Source organism: Sinohyriopsis cumingii, chromosome 4 (assembly GCF_028554795.1).
Source record: "Sinohyriopsis cumingii isolate HCF-2022 chromosome 4, ASM2855479v2, whole genome shotgun sequence".
Taxonomy (NCBI): domain Eukaryota; kingdom Metazoa; phylum Mollusca; class Bivalvia; order Unionida; family Unionidae; genus Sinohyriopsis; species Sinohyriopsis cumingii.
Genome location: NC_142964.1, coordinates 126161902 through 126177261, shown reverse-complemented (window position 1 = coordinate 126177261; position 15360 = coordinate 126161902). Strand labels below are relative to the sequence as shown.

Below are 15360 nucleotides of genomic sequence, written 5' to 3'. Positions count from 1 at the left end.
AGTGAGACAAGAACCGATATCCCCCGCTCAGACATCCTCCTCCTCTTCGACACCTATTGCCGGTCGCACACGCAAAGCATTGCAATCCAAGAAAATACCCCAAGAGAAAAAGAGTAGCATCCTCCAAGAGTGGGTGCCTTATTAACACACCAACCAACACAAAAAAAAATGGAAAAAGTCTTAGCCAGCATTTACTACGATCCCTCCCATCCTGCAGGTTACGCAGGAGTTCAAAAATTGTATCGTGCTGCCAAAACGCGACTGAAAAGTCTCCGTTTACCTCAAGTGCAACGATGGTTACAAGAACAAGCTACCTACACTTTACACAAACCCATTCGACGCAAGTTTGCCAGAAGTCGCACCCGAGTGGAAGGCATCGATCATCAATGGCAAGCCGATTTAGCCGATGTCTCTCATTTGGCCAGCTACAATCGTGGCTACAAATATTTGTTTTGTGTCATCGACGTCTTTTCCAAATTTGCTTGGGTAGTACCCTTGACTTCCAAATCGAGCAGCGAGTTAGTGCGAGCCCTGCAACGAGTGCTGAAACAAAGCGGTCGTCACCCTCTTCGATGGCAAACGGACAAAGGCACCGAATTTCTGAACCAAGCTTTCCAAAAAGAATTAAAGAAACGTGACATTCATTTTTTTACCACCGAGAATCCCGAAACCAAAGCCAGCATCGTGGAACGTTTTCAACGCACTTTGAAAGAACGCATGTGGAAATATTTTACGCATCACCACACTCTGAAGTACATCGACATCTTACCGCACCTGGTGCAAGCGTACAACCAATCTTACCATCGAAGCATCGGACGTGCCCCGCAAGACGTGACTCCCGACAACGAAGTGTTGGTGTTTGAGCGCCTGTTTGGTACGTCCCCGACGAGGGCTGTCCCCAAGAAAAGTGGAGACTTGGCCGTAGGAGATTGGGTGCGCATTGGCAAAACCAAATGCACTTTCGACAAAGGTTACTTACCTAACTGGACGACCGAATTGTTTCGCGTCACTGGACGAGTGCATGGCCGTCATCCTGCCGTCTATAAATTGGAAGACATGAACGGAGAAGTGCTCAAAGGAACGTTTTATTTGCCCGAGTTACAACGTGTCACCAAAAAAGAAGACGACGTGTACGACATCGAAAGCATTCTCGAACGCAGAACCCGTAAAGTGGGCAAACGACGTGTCAAAGAAGTCAAAGTACGTTGGAAAGGATATCCACCCAGTTTTGATTCTTGGATCGACGCTTCGCAAGTCATCGACTATAAAAAGAAGTGACCATCATGCCCTTTCACACAGCAGACGCAGCTACGTCGACCACTCCTCCTTCCCCTAGTTCTTCTGTGCAAGATTTACAAAAACAACCCTTGTGGGTGTGGTGTGGAGAACGTGTGCCTAAAACGCAAATCGTCTTTTTCTGCCAAATCTTCGTGGTGTATTGTGTCATCGGGGCAGCCATCGCCAATTTGAGTTTGCAACAAGGAGACAAACAATTGTGGACCATTTTATTGAGCAGTTGCATCGGTTACCTGCTTCCCAATCCCTCCCTGAAATTCACCTCGAACGGGAACCCCGGGAACCTTGTGTCCAGTGCCAGTGCCAGTCACCACTTCAATCACAACCAGAACCCCATTTTAGACGGAGACACGCCTCTGACGTCCAGTAACCCCTCGGACAGCCACAGAACTCTGGAATTATGAGTCACCAAAACCAATTTTACTTAACTTTACCCAGTGACAGTTCCATGGAGGTGTTTCCCAAGAACACGTTGTGCTGTTACACGGCCTAATTACCTCAGGCCACCCAGTTAGATCACGAAGCCCATTGGGAAGTGGCTTTAGTAGAAATGATTCACCCGACCCAAGTCCTCAATGTCCTTCCCAATCAAAATTTTTTTGATGTGGAAGTTCATGACGAGCAAATGCAACAGTGGATGGATAGCAATGTCAAATATGACAAGAAAACCCGTACACAAAAGTACACCACCTATCACTTGTTCATTCCCCCAGGCTATTATTTTAGTGGTCAACATTTGGTCAGCACCATAACGTCCAGGTTTAATGTCGTGTTTCTGAAAGCTTTGGAGCATGTCACCAAAAATGTCACCATGGAGTACCACAAAGCAGCTCGTCGCTTCTTGATGAAATTTAAACGAAGTAAAGTCGTGTCCATTTTATTTTGTCCTGAATTGTTTGACATGTTGGGCGGAGACATGGACATGAGAAAGGCCATGCTCAAGAAAAACGAATTACCCATCGTTTACGACAATGAGTCTTTTAGCAAGTTATTTCGTGCCCCGGTAGAACTGAACCAAGGACTGAATTTGATGTTCGTGTATTCCGATGTGGTGGAGTACAACGTGGTGGGACACACCTCCGTACCGTTACTGCGTGTCATTCCTTTCAAAGTGGATTCTGCCACGAACGCTGACGAGGAAGGTGGAAACACTTACCACGTTCACCGCGAATTTGTCCATCCTCACTATTTGCCTGTCAGTAAGTCGTATTTGGACACGGTCAACATTGCTATAAAAGGAGATCTGGGACAAAATATTCCATTCACCAAAGGAAAAGACACGGTGAAACTCCATTTTCGAAAACGGTTCTCTCACGACTCGTAAGTAAGTCATGTATCCAGTGTACCGAGGGGTTGCTCGACAGCGAGGACACGGTTTAGGAGACATGTTAAAATCGGCCTTTCGTTCGGTGGCCCCGGTGTTGAAACCGATGGTGACACGCGGATTGCACGCCTTGAAAGATGCGGCACTGACGCAAGGCAAAGAATTTCTCCAAAATGTCATCATCGACAAACAAAACCCTAAAGAAGCCTTCATGAGGGCAGGCAAAAATGTCTTGCTGCAAACGGGTAAAGACATTTTAGGCCAACGAGAAACACCTATAAATGCCCTGCACGCTACCGAGTCAGGCATTCAGCAAGGACAAGGCAGAAAGAGACGACGAAGAAAACACCCTTTCACCAGACTTCAAGCGAGAAAGGCCAAGAAAAGAAAAACCGTTCGAGACTTAGACGTTTTCGATTATTGAGAAAAGAGACAAAAAAATGATGCACCGAGAATCTTGCGCTTGTTCCAAGACGGAACTGGATCTGTTTGCCATGCCCCCCACGATGATAACGATGCAAGAATCCCAGTGGGTGGAATTTCACCCCGTCTCCTCACTGACCGATTCCGCTCCCATCGAGTTTGAAATCAAAGGACAGCCCGAAGATTACATCGATCTGAATAGCAGTTACTTGTACCTGAAAGTCAAAATTCTAGATAAGACTGGAGGTGCTATAGACGATGAAGCAGTAGCTCCCGTCAACAATTTCATGCATTCCTTGTTCAGTGGAGTGGACTTGTACTTGAATAACAAACTGGTCAGTAGCAGCATGGATACTTACCCTTATCGTGCCTACCTGGAAAATCTCTTGACGTACGGAATAGATGCCAAGAACACTCATCTCAATGCCTGTGTGGTATGGGAAGCTGACGAACCTACCAAGTTTGAAATATTGGAAACTGATGAAAAGAAAGACAACAATGATGGATTTCTAGAACGAAGAAAGAGAATCACGGGAGCCGACACAAGTTTAGAACTGATGAATCGTTTGTATTTGGACATGTGGTTGCAAGAAAAGTATTTGCTGAACGGGGTGGATATCCGCCTGCGACTGAATCGTAGCAGTGCCGCTATCCATTTGATGGCTGATAGTGACGGTTACAAAACCAAAATCCTAGAAGCCAGACTCTACGTACGCCGTGTGGAAGTGTTACCTAAAGTGGGAAACGACATCAGTCAGACGTTGAGCAGAACGACTGCCAAGTATCCCATACGACGCGTGGAAGTGAAAACCTTCACCATTCCCAAGGGACAGCGATCCATGATCGAAGATCATCTGTTCCAAGGACAGTTACCCAAACGTTTGATCGTTGGTATCGTCGAGAATACAGCCTTCAACGGAGCTGCCGAAAAAAATCCTTTCTACTTTCAACACTTTGGCGTGTCCAAAATCGAAGTCAGTCGCGATGGCAAAACCTTGTGTACCCGACCTTTCGAACCTGACTTTACCAAGAAGAATTACTTGAGATCGTACTTGTCCCTGTACGAAGCCACCGGACAGTTAGGAACCAATACCAGTCACGGTATTACGTACGAGGATTATGCAGGAGGCTACGCTTTGTAGGCTTTCGATTTCACTCCAGACCAAGGCAGCGACGAGGGACATTTCCACCCTATAAAATCCGGCCAGATTCGTGTGGAAATTCAGTTTAAAGACCGAGACCCTGATGAAACGGTGAACGTCATCCTGTATGCAGAATTCGATAATACCATAGAAATCAACAGTTTGAGAGAAGTCATCCTAGATTACTAGAAACCATGGAAGACTGTTATCCCTCTTTACCTAGTGGAGAAACTTTTAGTGTTGGATTATTGTTAAAAATGTTAGAGTTGTTGTTGTTTAGTGTTAAGTGATTTTTGAATAAAAAGATGTTGTGTTTTGAAAAAAATTGTTTGATGTTATATTGTTGGATTATTGTTAAAAATGTTAGAGTTGTTGTTTAGTGTTAAGTGATTTTTGAATAAAAAGATGTTGTGTTTTGAAAAAAATTTTTTGATGTTATATTGTTGGATTATTGTTAAAAATGTTAGAGTTGTTGTTTAGTGTTAAGTGATTTTTGAATAAAAAATGTTGTGTTTTGAAAAAAATGCCTTTGTCTTTTGTTTAGCTATAAGAATGTTGGGTTGATGCTCTTTCATTTCTTACTATCACTCTCATGACACTCACTAAACGTTGCGACTCAAAAACCGTGTGGGGGATGTTTTCCTTCACGTCCGCGCTTTGACTTTAAGAACTGGGTTGTTTCCAGACTAACCATCCATTGTCGACTCATCCTCCTACGAAGATGTGCTCCAAACTAGCTAAACTCAACGAAGCCTACGTGAATTTGCATAGGGTCAGACACAGTCTGATACCGAAGCCAGAAGAAATAGAGAATGTGAGAATGTTAAAAATCACTGAAGACCTGATAGAAGAGCTCTTCAGAGAAGAAATGAACAGGGAAAAAGAAGAATGGACAGAGAAGTACAGACTTCAGAGACAGCAGCAACAACAACAAGAGCAGCAGCAGCAACCTGAAGCTGACAGAGGCTTTGTCGATTGTCGTATCGACACCAAAGAGTTCTTCTTCTCTTTCCGAAAAAGCAGACCTATCGCCAGAAAGTCTATCCTCAGAGGACATCGCATTCTTAGAAACTAAAAAGAATGCCATAGCAAACAAAAAACAGCCCTTTTCAGGGCTACCCAAATACTCTAGAAAAGAAATAACGATCGATTTGCCAATGTGTGTAGGTAGAGTAGTGTGAAAATAAACACTAACTCTTTTTTACAAAGATGTGAGGGTATGTGTTTGTGTGTTTGTGTTTGTAAGTGGTTAAGTAAGTTGGTATGGATAGTAGATTAAAATGATGTCTTTTTTGGTGTTTGAGGTGTATATTTGGGGTTAGATTGGATTGCTTTGCGTATGTGGATAGTCTATTGAAGTGATTTATAAAAATTTTTAAAATAGTGATGGGTAGCATAAAAAAGTGAGTGAGTGTTTCTTTTAGGTCCGAGCGTTGTTGTTTTTTGGTCATGATCTAGGTAAGATCAATTTTATGTTTTTAGGGGGATGTTTTCCTTCACGTCCGCGCTTTCACTATAAATTGAAACTCGTTCGGCAGTCCAACTACCCTTGTTGATTGATCAACACCAAAATGAACACGAGACTGGAGAAACTGTTGGAACTTCATGTGCATCTGGAATATGCCAGGCGCATATTAAATGAACTGGCCGCGGAAGCCATTGTGGAGGAGGGAAGGATAAGAGAGGAGGAGGAAAGAAGAAACAAAGAAGAGGAGGAGAGAAGATATAAAGAAGAAGAGGAAAGAAGATACAAAGAGGAGGAGAGAAGATACAAAGAGGAGGAGGAGGAGGAAAAGGAGAGAAGAAGAAGAAATTTCAGAATCCCAGAGAGCGAAAATTGGGATTCTGAAGCGACATATCCTGCCTCTGCTCTCTCCCCCAAAAAAGTAAAAAGTAACTGGGGGATAAGATGTGTATGTGGCGCCAGGCCTGGAAGGTGCCACCATTAACCAGGTGTCCATGAAGTTCCAAAAAACAGCCCTTTTCAGGGCTACCCAATACTCTAGAAAAGAAATAACCATCAATTTGCCAATGTGTAGGTAGGGTAGTGTGAATATAAACACTAACTCTTTTCTAAGATAGTGTGAGGGTATGTGTTTGTGTGTTGGTGCTTGTAAGAGCTAAGGTATGTTTGTGTGAATAGTAGATTATGGGTTTCTTTATTGTTTCTTAGCGTAGATGAAGAGTATAGTTAGGGTTCTGTAACCGCTCACGTACGATTGTGTGGATAGTAGATTATGGATTTTGTTTATTGTTTCTTAGCGTATGTGGAGAGTATAGTTAGGGTTTTGTAAGCGCTCAAGTAAGATTGTGAGGATAGTAGATTATGGATTTTGTTTATTGTTTCTTAGCGTATGTGGAGAGTATAGTTTGGGTTTTTATTATATGAAATGAGAAAGTATAGTTTGGGTTTTATTATATGAAATGAAAAAGTAGGGGATGTTTTCCTTCACGTCCGCGCGTTGTTTGGTCATGATCTATGTAAGATCAATTTTACGTTTTAGGGGGATGTTTTCCTTCACGTACGCGCTTTAAGTATAAGAACCCACAGTATTCGTCGTTCAAACCATTCTGCAAAGAATAAAAAAAGAAGATGGCTTCTAACCAAATGGACAAAATACAAACATTTTCAAGACGTTTTAGACAACTTAGGAATGATGGAGCAGATGTTGATAAGACTGGTTGAAGACCATTATTCCTATAGTCCCCATCGTGTAAAGATGGAAATTAATAACTTAAAAAAGGTAAAGGACAAGATTAGTGGTGTCATGAAAGAGATAAAGGAGGAGAAGGAGGATGAAGAGGAAAGAATAAGAATAAGCAAATGGAACGAAAAGATTGAAAAAGAAGAAGAAAATGAGAAGAGGAAGAAAGAAGAGGAGGAAGAGAAGAAGAAAGAAGAGCAGGAGAAAAAGAAAGAGAAGAAGAGAAAGAGTGTTGGAGATAAAATAAGAACTTGGTGGAGAAAAAGAAGAAATTAGAAGCAGAAGAAGAAGAAGAAAACCCAAAGGCCCTTTTCAGGGCCAGCCATATTTCTCGAAAAGAGATAGCCTTTCCATTGCCTACCCGTTTTTAAAAAAAAAAATTTTAAAAAAAAAAAATCCCATATTCAATTCCCCTTGTCGCTAGACAGACCCACACTATAGTTCCATGTTAAATTCCCCTTGTCGCTAGAGTGACCCACGATTTTTCTCCATGTTAATTTCCCTTGTCGCTAATCTGACCCAGGGGTCTCTGTAATGCTAATTCCCATTGTCTCTAATGTACCCTACCTTACTACTGCTATATTTGCCCAGGTGTCTCTGTAATGCTAATTCCCATTGAGGCTCTAGTGCCCCACTTAACTACTTTAAATTCATCTACCCTTTAATTTCACGTATTGTTCCAGGCAATGTTCCACAGTAAATGGATTTGGTTTTTCTTAGATAAGTTACACTTATTTTCCAATTGTGGCTTATCCATTTTCTAAGCCTGAAAAATGTCTAATGGTGGTGATGATTTTGAACTGAAAGAATTTGATTATCCTGTGTATAAAGATGATGGTGTGAAATATACACGACACAAAAAAAATGTTCACGATATTGTACGTCTATCTACCGGATTTACACCAGTATCTAGTTTGAAGAGCTTTTCACTGAGACTTATTGAAGAATACAAAGAATGGATAGAAATGGAATTTAATCTAAATGACGCTTATTTTGACCTAATTCACAATGATTTTAAAATGAAAGCTAGAACGCTTCTTTTTGAAAAGTTTAATAGAAACCTAGTTCAGATTTCAAATAAAAGGGACATTGCAAATACGATGGTTGTTGTTGTTGTTGTTATACTGTTTAACGCCATTTTTCAACACAAGATAGGGTATACATGGTGGCTAGTATAAATGGTGGAGGAAGAACCACGGGAAACTCCGGAAAGAACCATCTACCCACGAGAAGCTGCTGGCAAGCTTTCTCATGTACATACATTAGCCGAGAAGGAGACTCGAACTCACGCAGACAGAGGTGAGATGGCATTGATCCGTAACAGTGAGCTCTTTAGACCACCCGGCCACTCGGGAAAAAATACGATGGCTTCTAAGGCCAAAACTGATTGATTTTAACCATATTGGGCAAGAAAAGAAGAAAAAATTGGTGTTATCTATTCATGACTCAAAGGCGAGACACAACCTAAATATTCGATTAAACGTATTGACGACTCAGAGGAGACACAACCTGAATACCCTATTTGCTCAACAGGTACAACCGTTACACAAAGGAAACTATTTCAAGAACCAGCTAATTTTAATCAATCAATGTTGACCACAAACTTTATTTATTTATTTTGACGAATCGATGATAAATTGTCCAATATCAGAGTATCGTTACTGACCGAGTGAGTACTGAGCTACTGAATATTCAGTTTCATCCTCCCTTATAGCACTGCAACACATTTTAAAAGTTCAAAAGATATTTGGATGGCAGTTTTCAAACTTATTAGCATCAATAATTGTAATACGAGACCAATGGCCTTAGACCGAGACTTACCGGAACTCCAGTACATTTGAAGCGTAGATATAACTTTGGGAAGAGCCTAAACCGGAAATGGGTTTTGGCACCAGATATGATTGTTGACAATGACAGTTAATATGTTGTAGTTCTTTCTAGAATTTACAAGCTTTAGATGACAATATCTTCTTTCTAAATACACGACTGAAATGAGTGAGAATATTAGTCAAATTAGAAAGTAAGGAGATATATGCTAATTCATTGTATTATGTAGATAACATAATAATAATTTTACAAATTCGATACCGGTACTCAGTCCTACAAGTAAGACCTGACGCTGATATTTATGTTGTGGGCGTCAAGCACCTAAACAAAATCAACATGTGATATGTCTTACATGTAAGACTAGTACTCAGTATATTGAGGTTTGCTGTTCTGGAAACATACCGTAATACGGTTTTCTGTGGTGCGATTATTCTGCGATCTTGCATTCATCAAACAAATATCTGTATACAGCTCATTTTTTCCAATTTAATCCAAGAACCATCTTTTCTTTTTTTTTCTTAGATGCACGCTTTGCACGAGATTGCAATAGAATATAAAACAAGATGCACAATACCATTATTCGGACAAAGTCTAATGGAGGAGGGGGTAGTCCGAGTTTCCTCTGATCCTTGCCACCCCATTTTTGATATTTGGATATTTATGTTGGTGTGTAGGGCCAGAGTCCATTCCCTATCGGAAAGTTGGAATTCGCCGACACCATTTGGTGTCAGCATGGGGCATTGTCAAAAATGGAGTGACAAGGGTCAGAGGAAACTCAGATTAATTGGGGGTTGGCAAGTCAAGACCAGGGGATATTTTTTCCAGTTATAAATAATAATTGATAAACTTCACATTGTCTCAGATATTTTTGTTCTGTTCATAATGACACTAAATGAACAGTTCTCAAGAATTGTGTTGGTAAATATATAAATTCCTTTAAAATAATTTATTTTTTTATCATGCCTGGAATGGAACAAAGCATGAAGCATCTGCTGTTATCATTGATATTTTATCTTCAGATAATGAAAAGAGTGGCCGCATCTGATGTTCTGTGTGAAATACGTGGTTGATTAGATGAAAGTGTTTATGTCATGTTATCTTCCTCTTCTTGTCTCCAGATATTCATTAACATAAACTTATTTTTCAAGTTAGTTGACAGGTGCGTAGACCTGAATTTTAATTTTCAGAAATTTATTTTTTCTGACAAAAATGAATTTGAAATTATATCCAACATTAAAGCAAAAGGTGCTGTGCAAATTTTTTTGGTCTAAAGAAAAGGAAAAGTAGTGGTAATATCGAAGAAGTTATTGCCATAAGCATGGAGTGCAATGCTGAGGTACATTATAATGGTGGAACAAGCAATTTAAGTACCTATCTAACTTGACAGCATCAGCAGCTATGTCATCCAGTTGCACTACTTTGACCATGGTGAAAAGTGGCACAAAGACAATTTTGGCAATATTTGCTGTTGCATCTTTGTATAAAGAAGCAAGTGTTCAACAGCAGAAGATAACAACTACATGTACCATTGCTAAATGTAATATCAAAAATTTGCAAACTTTCAGTGTTGTTATTTTTACTACCAACTGAGGTTTTACAAGTTATCATCGCTTAGACTTCTTGTATTTTTCAAATAGTAAATGTTATAATCATTTTTTTCTTCATTAACTGTTACTGTATTGTTGCAGATATTGCATTATGGGTTTGGTATATTGTAATATAGTTTGTAATTGTATTGTAATATTGTTGCACCCCAATCTCAATTATGAAACTATACACTAGGAGTACTCCTACACCCTCCTGTTTGTTTGTACACCCACCACCCAATTATAAAAATGAAAGGCATCAAGGACATAAAAAATAAGAATGCACTTAGACATTTCATTCATGAATTTGAAATTTCTGATCTGATTGTTGCCAGGGGGATCCTGAACAATGTCATCTTTTTGTCATTTCAAACCCATTGAAAGCTCACAATGTAAAGAAGCAGACAGACTGCTCACTGTCTTTTACTAGTATCTAAAGTGTATGTCACTTGGTCATGTAGGTGCATTTACTTATCTTAAATTGTATATTAATGTTTCTAACATTTAATATTAATATAGTTTATTGAAAGTCTGTTAAAACCTGATTATTAAATGCTTGGCATCTTAACTATCATCAAGAAACATCCAGACAAAAATGTTTGATTTTTATGGACTTTGACAATGGTGGCCAGGTACAAAACTGGGTGTACTTTTACTGTGCCATCACAGTGTGTGACCTTCAATCTGGTTTGTACTGGATCACACATAAGTCCACATACTTTAACGTTGAGTTTTGCATTATCAGAGGTCTCGCTAGGATTGTAAAATTAGGAGTCCAGGACTACTACATGTATTTTGGCAATGTAGATATGTGAGAAAGCTCGCCAGTAGATTCTCGTGGGTCGGTGGTTCTTCCTGGGGTTTTCCCGGGTTCTTCCTCCGCCATTAATACTGGCCGCCATGTATAGCCTATCGTGTGCTGAAAAATGGTGTTAAACCCCATAACAAACTACATGTATTTTGGTAAAAATAGGAGTCCCACCAGCAAAACTTGCAGACCCCATAAGCATTTACCATTTAACCCCAAAATACTGATCAAAATTTGCAAACTGCATTTTGTCTAAGTCTTGATGTGTCTTGATTTCGAGGTCACATGCACTGCTTATTCAGATTTAATAGGAACATGTCTTGATTTCAAGGTCATGTGCACCACATGAGGAAATGAACACTATGATGAGAGCTAAAGTTGTTCATTTGATGTACTCTTATAATGACCACATATACATATGGGGCCTTTCAGCCACTGAATTCCACCATTGTAAATATCAGCACATCTAAAATGATCAGTGTGTGGTTGAAAAAGGACTTTTGAATTTGCTGCCCAGCTATTGTGTGCATATGGAGGACTCCTGCATAAGTGATTTTCTGTGTCCCAGAAAAAAAATGTGTCCCAATACATGTGATTATGTATTTCTGGGACCTCTGATTATGTACATGTTGGTGGGTGGTGGTGCAAATAAAGATATTATTTGAATTATTGACATTTTGAAAGAATGTGAACTACATCACATTTGTTGCTTGAAAACGTAGACTTACCTATGCTAATATGGTGACTTTGTTACTAAAGATGATCCCATTTGATCTGAAACACCCATAAGTTAACAGTGTTTGGGACCCCCTGGTGACTGAAAAATTGGTGAATGAAATGACTGAATCAAATGACTAAGTTTTGTGCATTTTTTGTATCCTTGATGCTTTTTGTTTTAAAATCTGTAGGGTGTAGAAACAAACAGTAGGATGTGCAAATACTATAAATCAGACTTTCACAGTGGTGGATTTAGTTTCATAACTGTAATCCTTTCTCTCAATCTTAAGAAAAGTGTTTGAATATTTTAGGGGACTAGGAGTATTTTCTTAGTTAATAGTTCCCACTTTATGGTTATTTCCATTTTGGTTTGGTATTCCAATTCTCAGATTAAAGTATTATTACTATAAATATGTGAATACAACACAAAAGTTAACGAATCCCAAAATTCTGCTCACATTGTCTCTCTATCACCTTTGGGTTAGTCACGCTTTCTCTCTCAGTACACTTCAAGTGATACTGTCTGTTTATGTCTGAGGTCATGCATGTAATGGAAAATTCAGAAAGTAGCTATCATAATCAGTGATTTGTATTTTCAAGCTTATAATTATTCACTGTACCACTTTGTTACATATATCTGTAAAGTGATGATCCCTACCTTGGCGTTGCTTGTTTGTCTGGGTTAATAAACTTTATACAAAAATAAACATTAAAAATAAAAGAACATTATTGAAAGACCAGTATCAGTGGTTTGATCAATATAAAACTGTTCTGTCCCTCAGTGTCACTGTTTCCCTTTACCCTCAGAGACCAAAGAAATGTAATTTGAGCCCCAGTTTTGAAACCAAAGTATGTTTTTTACTCAGTTTGACACCAAGGAGATTTTTGACTCTCAGTCTTTCACTTTTAGGGTATGCGCAGTAACACTGAGTGTGTTGCTGTTGAAAAGGTCCTCAAACCGTGTCAAATGCAGATATAGATGAAATGGCACTTCTTGACTATGCAAGTTGGAATTTCAAATTGGGTTATTTTGCTTGCTTCAGTTCAGAAACTACAACTTGTCTCTAAATAAACCTAAACTCTACTTCTTATGGAACTTACTTATTTTGACTTTAAAATCTTCAATATAAGCAAATATTTTCTGTAGACTTGAGTGAGACAATGTATATAAGTTCTGTTAATTAGGCAGTACCGTTCATTTATTGTGTTCAGTGGGAAATTCATAGCTCAAATGCATCAAAGTACAAAATATCAGTACATTGTATGTGTGTGTATGTATGTATGTATGTATGTATATATGTATGTATGTATGGTCTGACTTTTGTTGTAGATGTACTACAATACTGAGCTGTAATTTAGTTTTTAAAAATACATTTTTTCATTCATAGGATACTTGATGTGTTCTGTATTGATAACGAGGCACGCCCAGACCCAAAATGAAAATATGTGACAATTGAAATTTAATGAATATCTGTTTACTCAACACTAGGTTTTAGAATGTTTATGCATTACAATTTTCCTTTTCTAATTTTCAACTGAGACAGTCAACATTTTTAACTCAGCATTACTATACCATAGACATAAATTCCTTGAACAAGTGTGATGAAATAATAATGCTTAATGGAGATGGAGGTGGGGGTGTTAAAAATTATGATTATTCTCTGAACATCTAGGCTTTGACACGTTATTTAATATAGGAAGAAAATGAGCCAATTTATCTTTTAGTTTAGAGAACTTGAACAAGATGGGTAATTCCTGGCCTGATCACTTGCGATAATACCTTTGATCATCTAGTTAAAGGTCACTGGCTATATTCTAACATTTTTCTTTTTACATCAGATTTGCATGACACGATTAAAAGTAGTTATACTCACAGAAAAAGGATGACAAATTATCAAGTGTAAAATAGAAATAATTTAATTACTCAAAACAATGCTGTTACTTCCCTTAACTACGATTTCCCACCTATAGATGATGCCAACCGGAAATGACGTACCTTTATCCCCAAAGGAAGAAGTACATGCTTCTTGTTGTCAAAAATAAACACTTTAAACTATGGATAGGGAACATTTAGATGAAACTATTGAAAACTAATTTACTGTTCAGCCTTGTATCAATATGCATGCACAACGCACTAGATTGTGTCACTCTCAAAACTGTTACATTGTTTCAATTTATTTTCAAAATTCCCATTAATACATATAAAAATGAATCAGTGACTGACATTGTAAAAGAAATAGAAATTGGCACACTTAAAAGAATCCAAACGAACCAGAGTTGGCTTCCTTATGTTAGCTGACTTCACACAAAAAAAATTGGCACACTTTAAAGAATTTAAAATCAGTTTCCTGGGTTGGCTTGCTTAGTAAATAACCTTTGTATTTGTTATCCTGTTGGTAAGTTTAAGCAATGTGTTTATTACTCTGTGCCGGTTGTGTTAATTCATCACACTGGCTTCTGTTTGTTTGCCATATGTAATCATACATCAACAGGCATTGATGTTTATAGGGTAAATAGTATACACAGCAATAACATGCTTTAATAATACTCTTTGACCCAGGCTAGCGAAAAGATTATCACAGTGAATGTATTTTCAAATAATGATTTTATTTGCAAGATATCGTTATATAGTTAGCCTGGATACAATACAGTCTTGGTCATTTTGCACCTTATAATCTATCGTGCATAAATGGCAGGTGCCTTCAAGCAAGTGGGTGATATTCCCGTCTCTTTTGCGATTTTGTTATCTGACATAAGTGATACACACTACAGTAAGGATGCATACACCAGCCGGCATATGCTACATATAGATGGATATTATTTTTTTTCCTTAATAAATTTTGCATGATGAAAAAAGAAGGAATAAATGATAACAATGCAAAGTTAGTTTCTTTCATTTTATTTTCAAATAAGTGTTTTGCTCTATACATAATGGCCTCTTCTGGTATCTACAAAACATAAGTAAATATATTACATATCACAGTTGAATTTTGAATGTGTGAGATATATAAGTTTGTTTACTTGTGTTTTTATTTTTATACTTAAAAAGAAATATCTGAATAAAGGTTCCTACATATTAAATAAGCTGCCACTTGAACACTAACATTGTCTTAGTATGTAATATATGAACTGCAAATGTTGGTAACACATAAATTATGCCCCATGGGTCCCACTACAAGTTTATATTTTTGTATATAAACATCTTTGTACAGTTTTGTATATCAAGCCTGTAGTAAAATATTTTGTTAAAATATTTTTGGGACCATAAGTACCCCACACCCTTGTACTGAGCAGGCCTGTATTTAATTCTGAATTATACAAGTGAGTGAGGAGGCAGGACTCAGTGTGTGTGTGTGTATATATATATATATATATATATATATATATATATATATATATATATATATATATACAACTTGTCTATTCTAAACTATGCAATAAAGTTACTCAGTTCCATAAATCTTAAGTGCGTTTTCTTGTTTCTGTTGTATATTTGTGATTTGTGTGTGTGTAATGTATATACATGTTCTAG

At 38.2% G+C, this 15360-nt stretch overlaps 1 protein-coding gene across 2 annotated transcripts in view; it reads left to right on the top strand.

Annotated features, from left to right (window-relative positions):
* LOC149802055 (uncharacterized) overlaps positions 1–15360 on the top strand; it is a 100756-nt gene that overhangs the window by 39023 nt on the left and 46373 nt on the right. The window contains exon 1 of one of the 2 annotated variants that reach the window (XM_089956459.1): positions 8778–8910. The exons of the other annotated variant lie outside the window; for it this stretch is intronic. Coding sequence (XP_089812585.1) covers positions 8882–8910 — 29 coding nt within the window. The 5' untranslated portion in view covers positions 8778–8881. Of the gene's footprint in view, positions 1–8777; positions 8911–15360 lie in introns of those variants that run through there. 2 annotated transcript variants of the gene reach the window in all.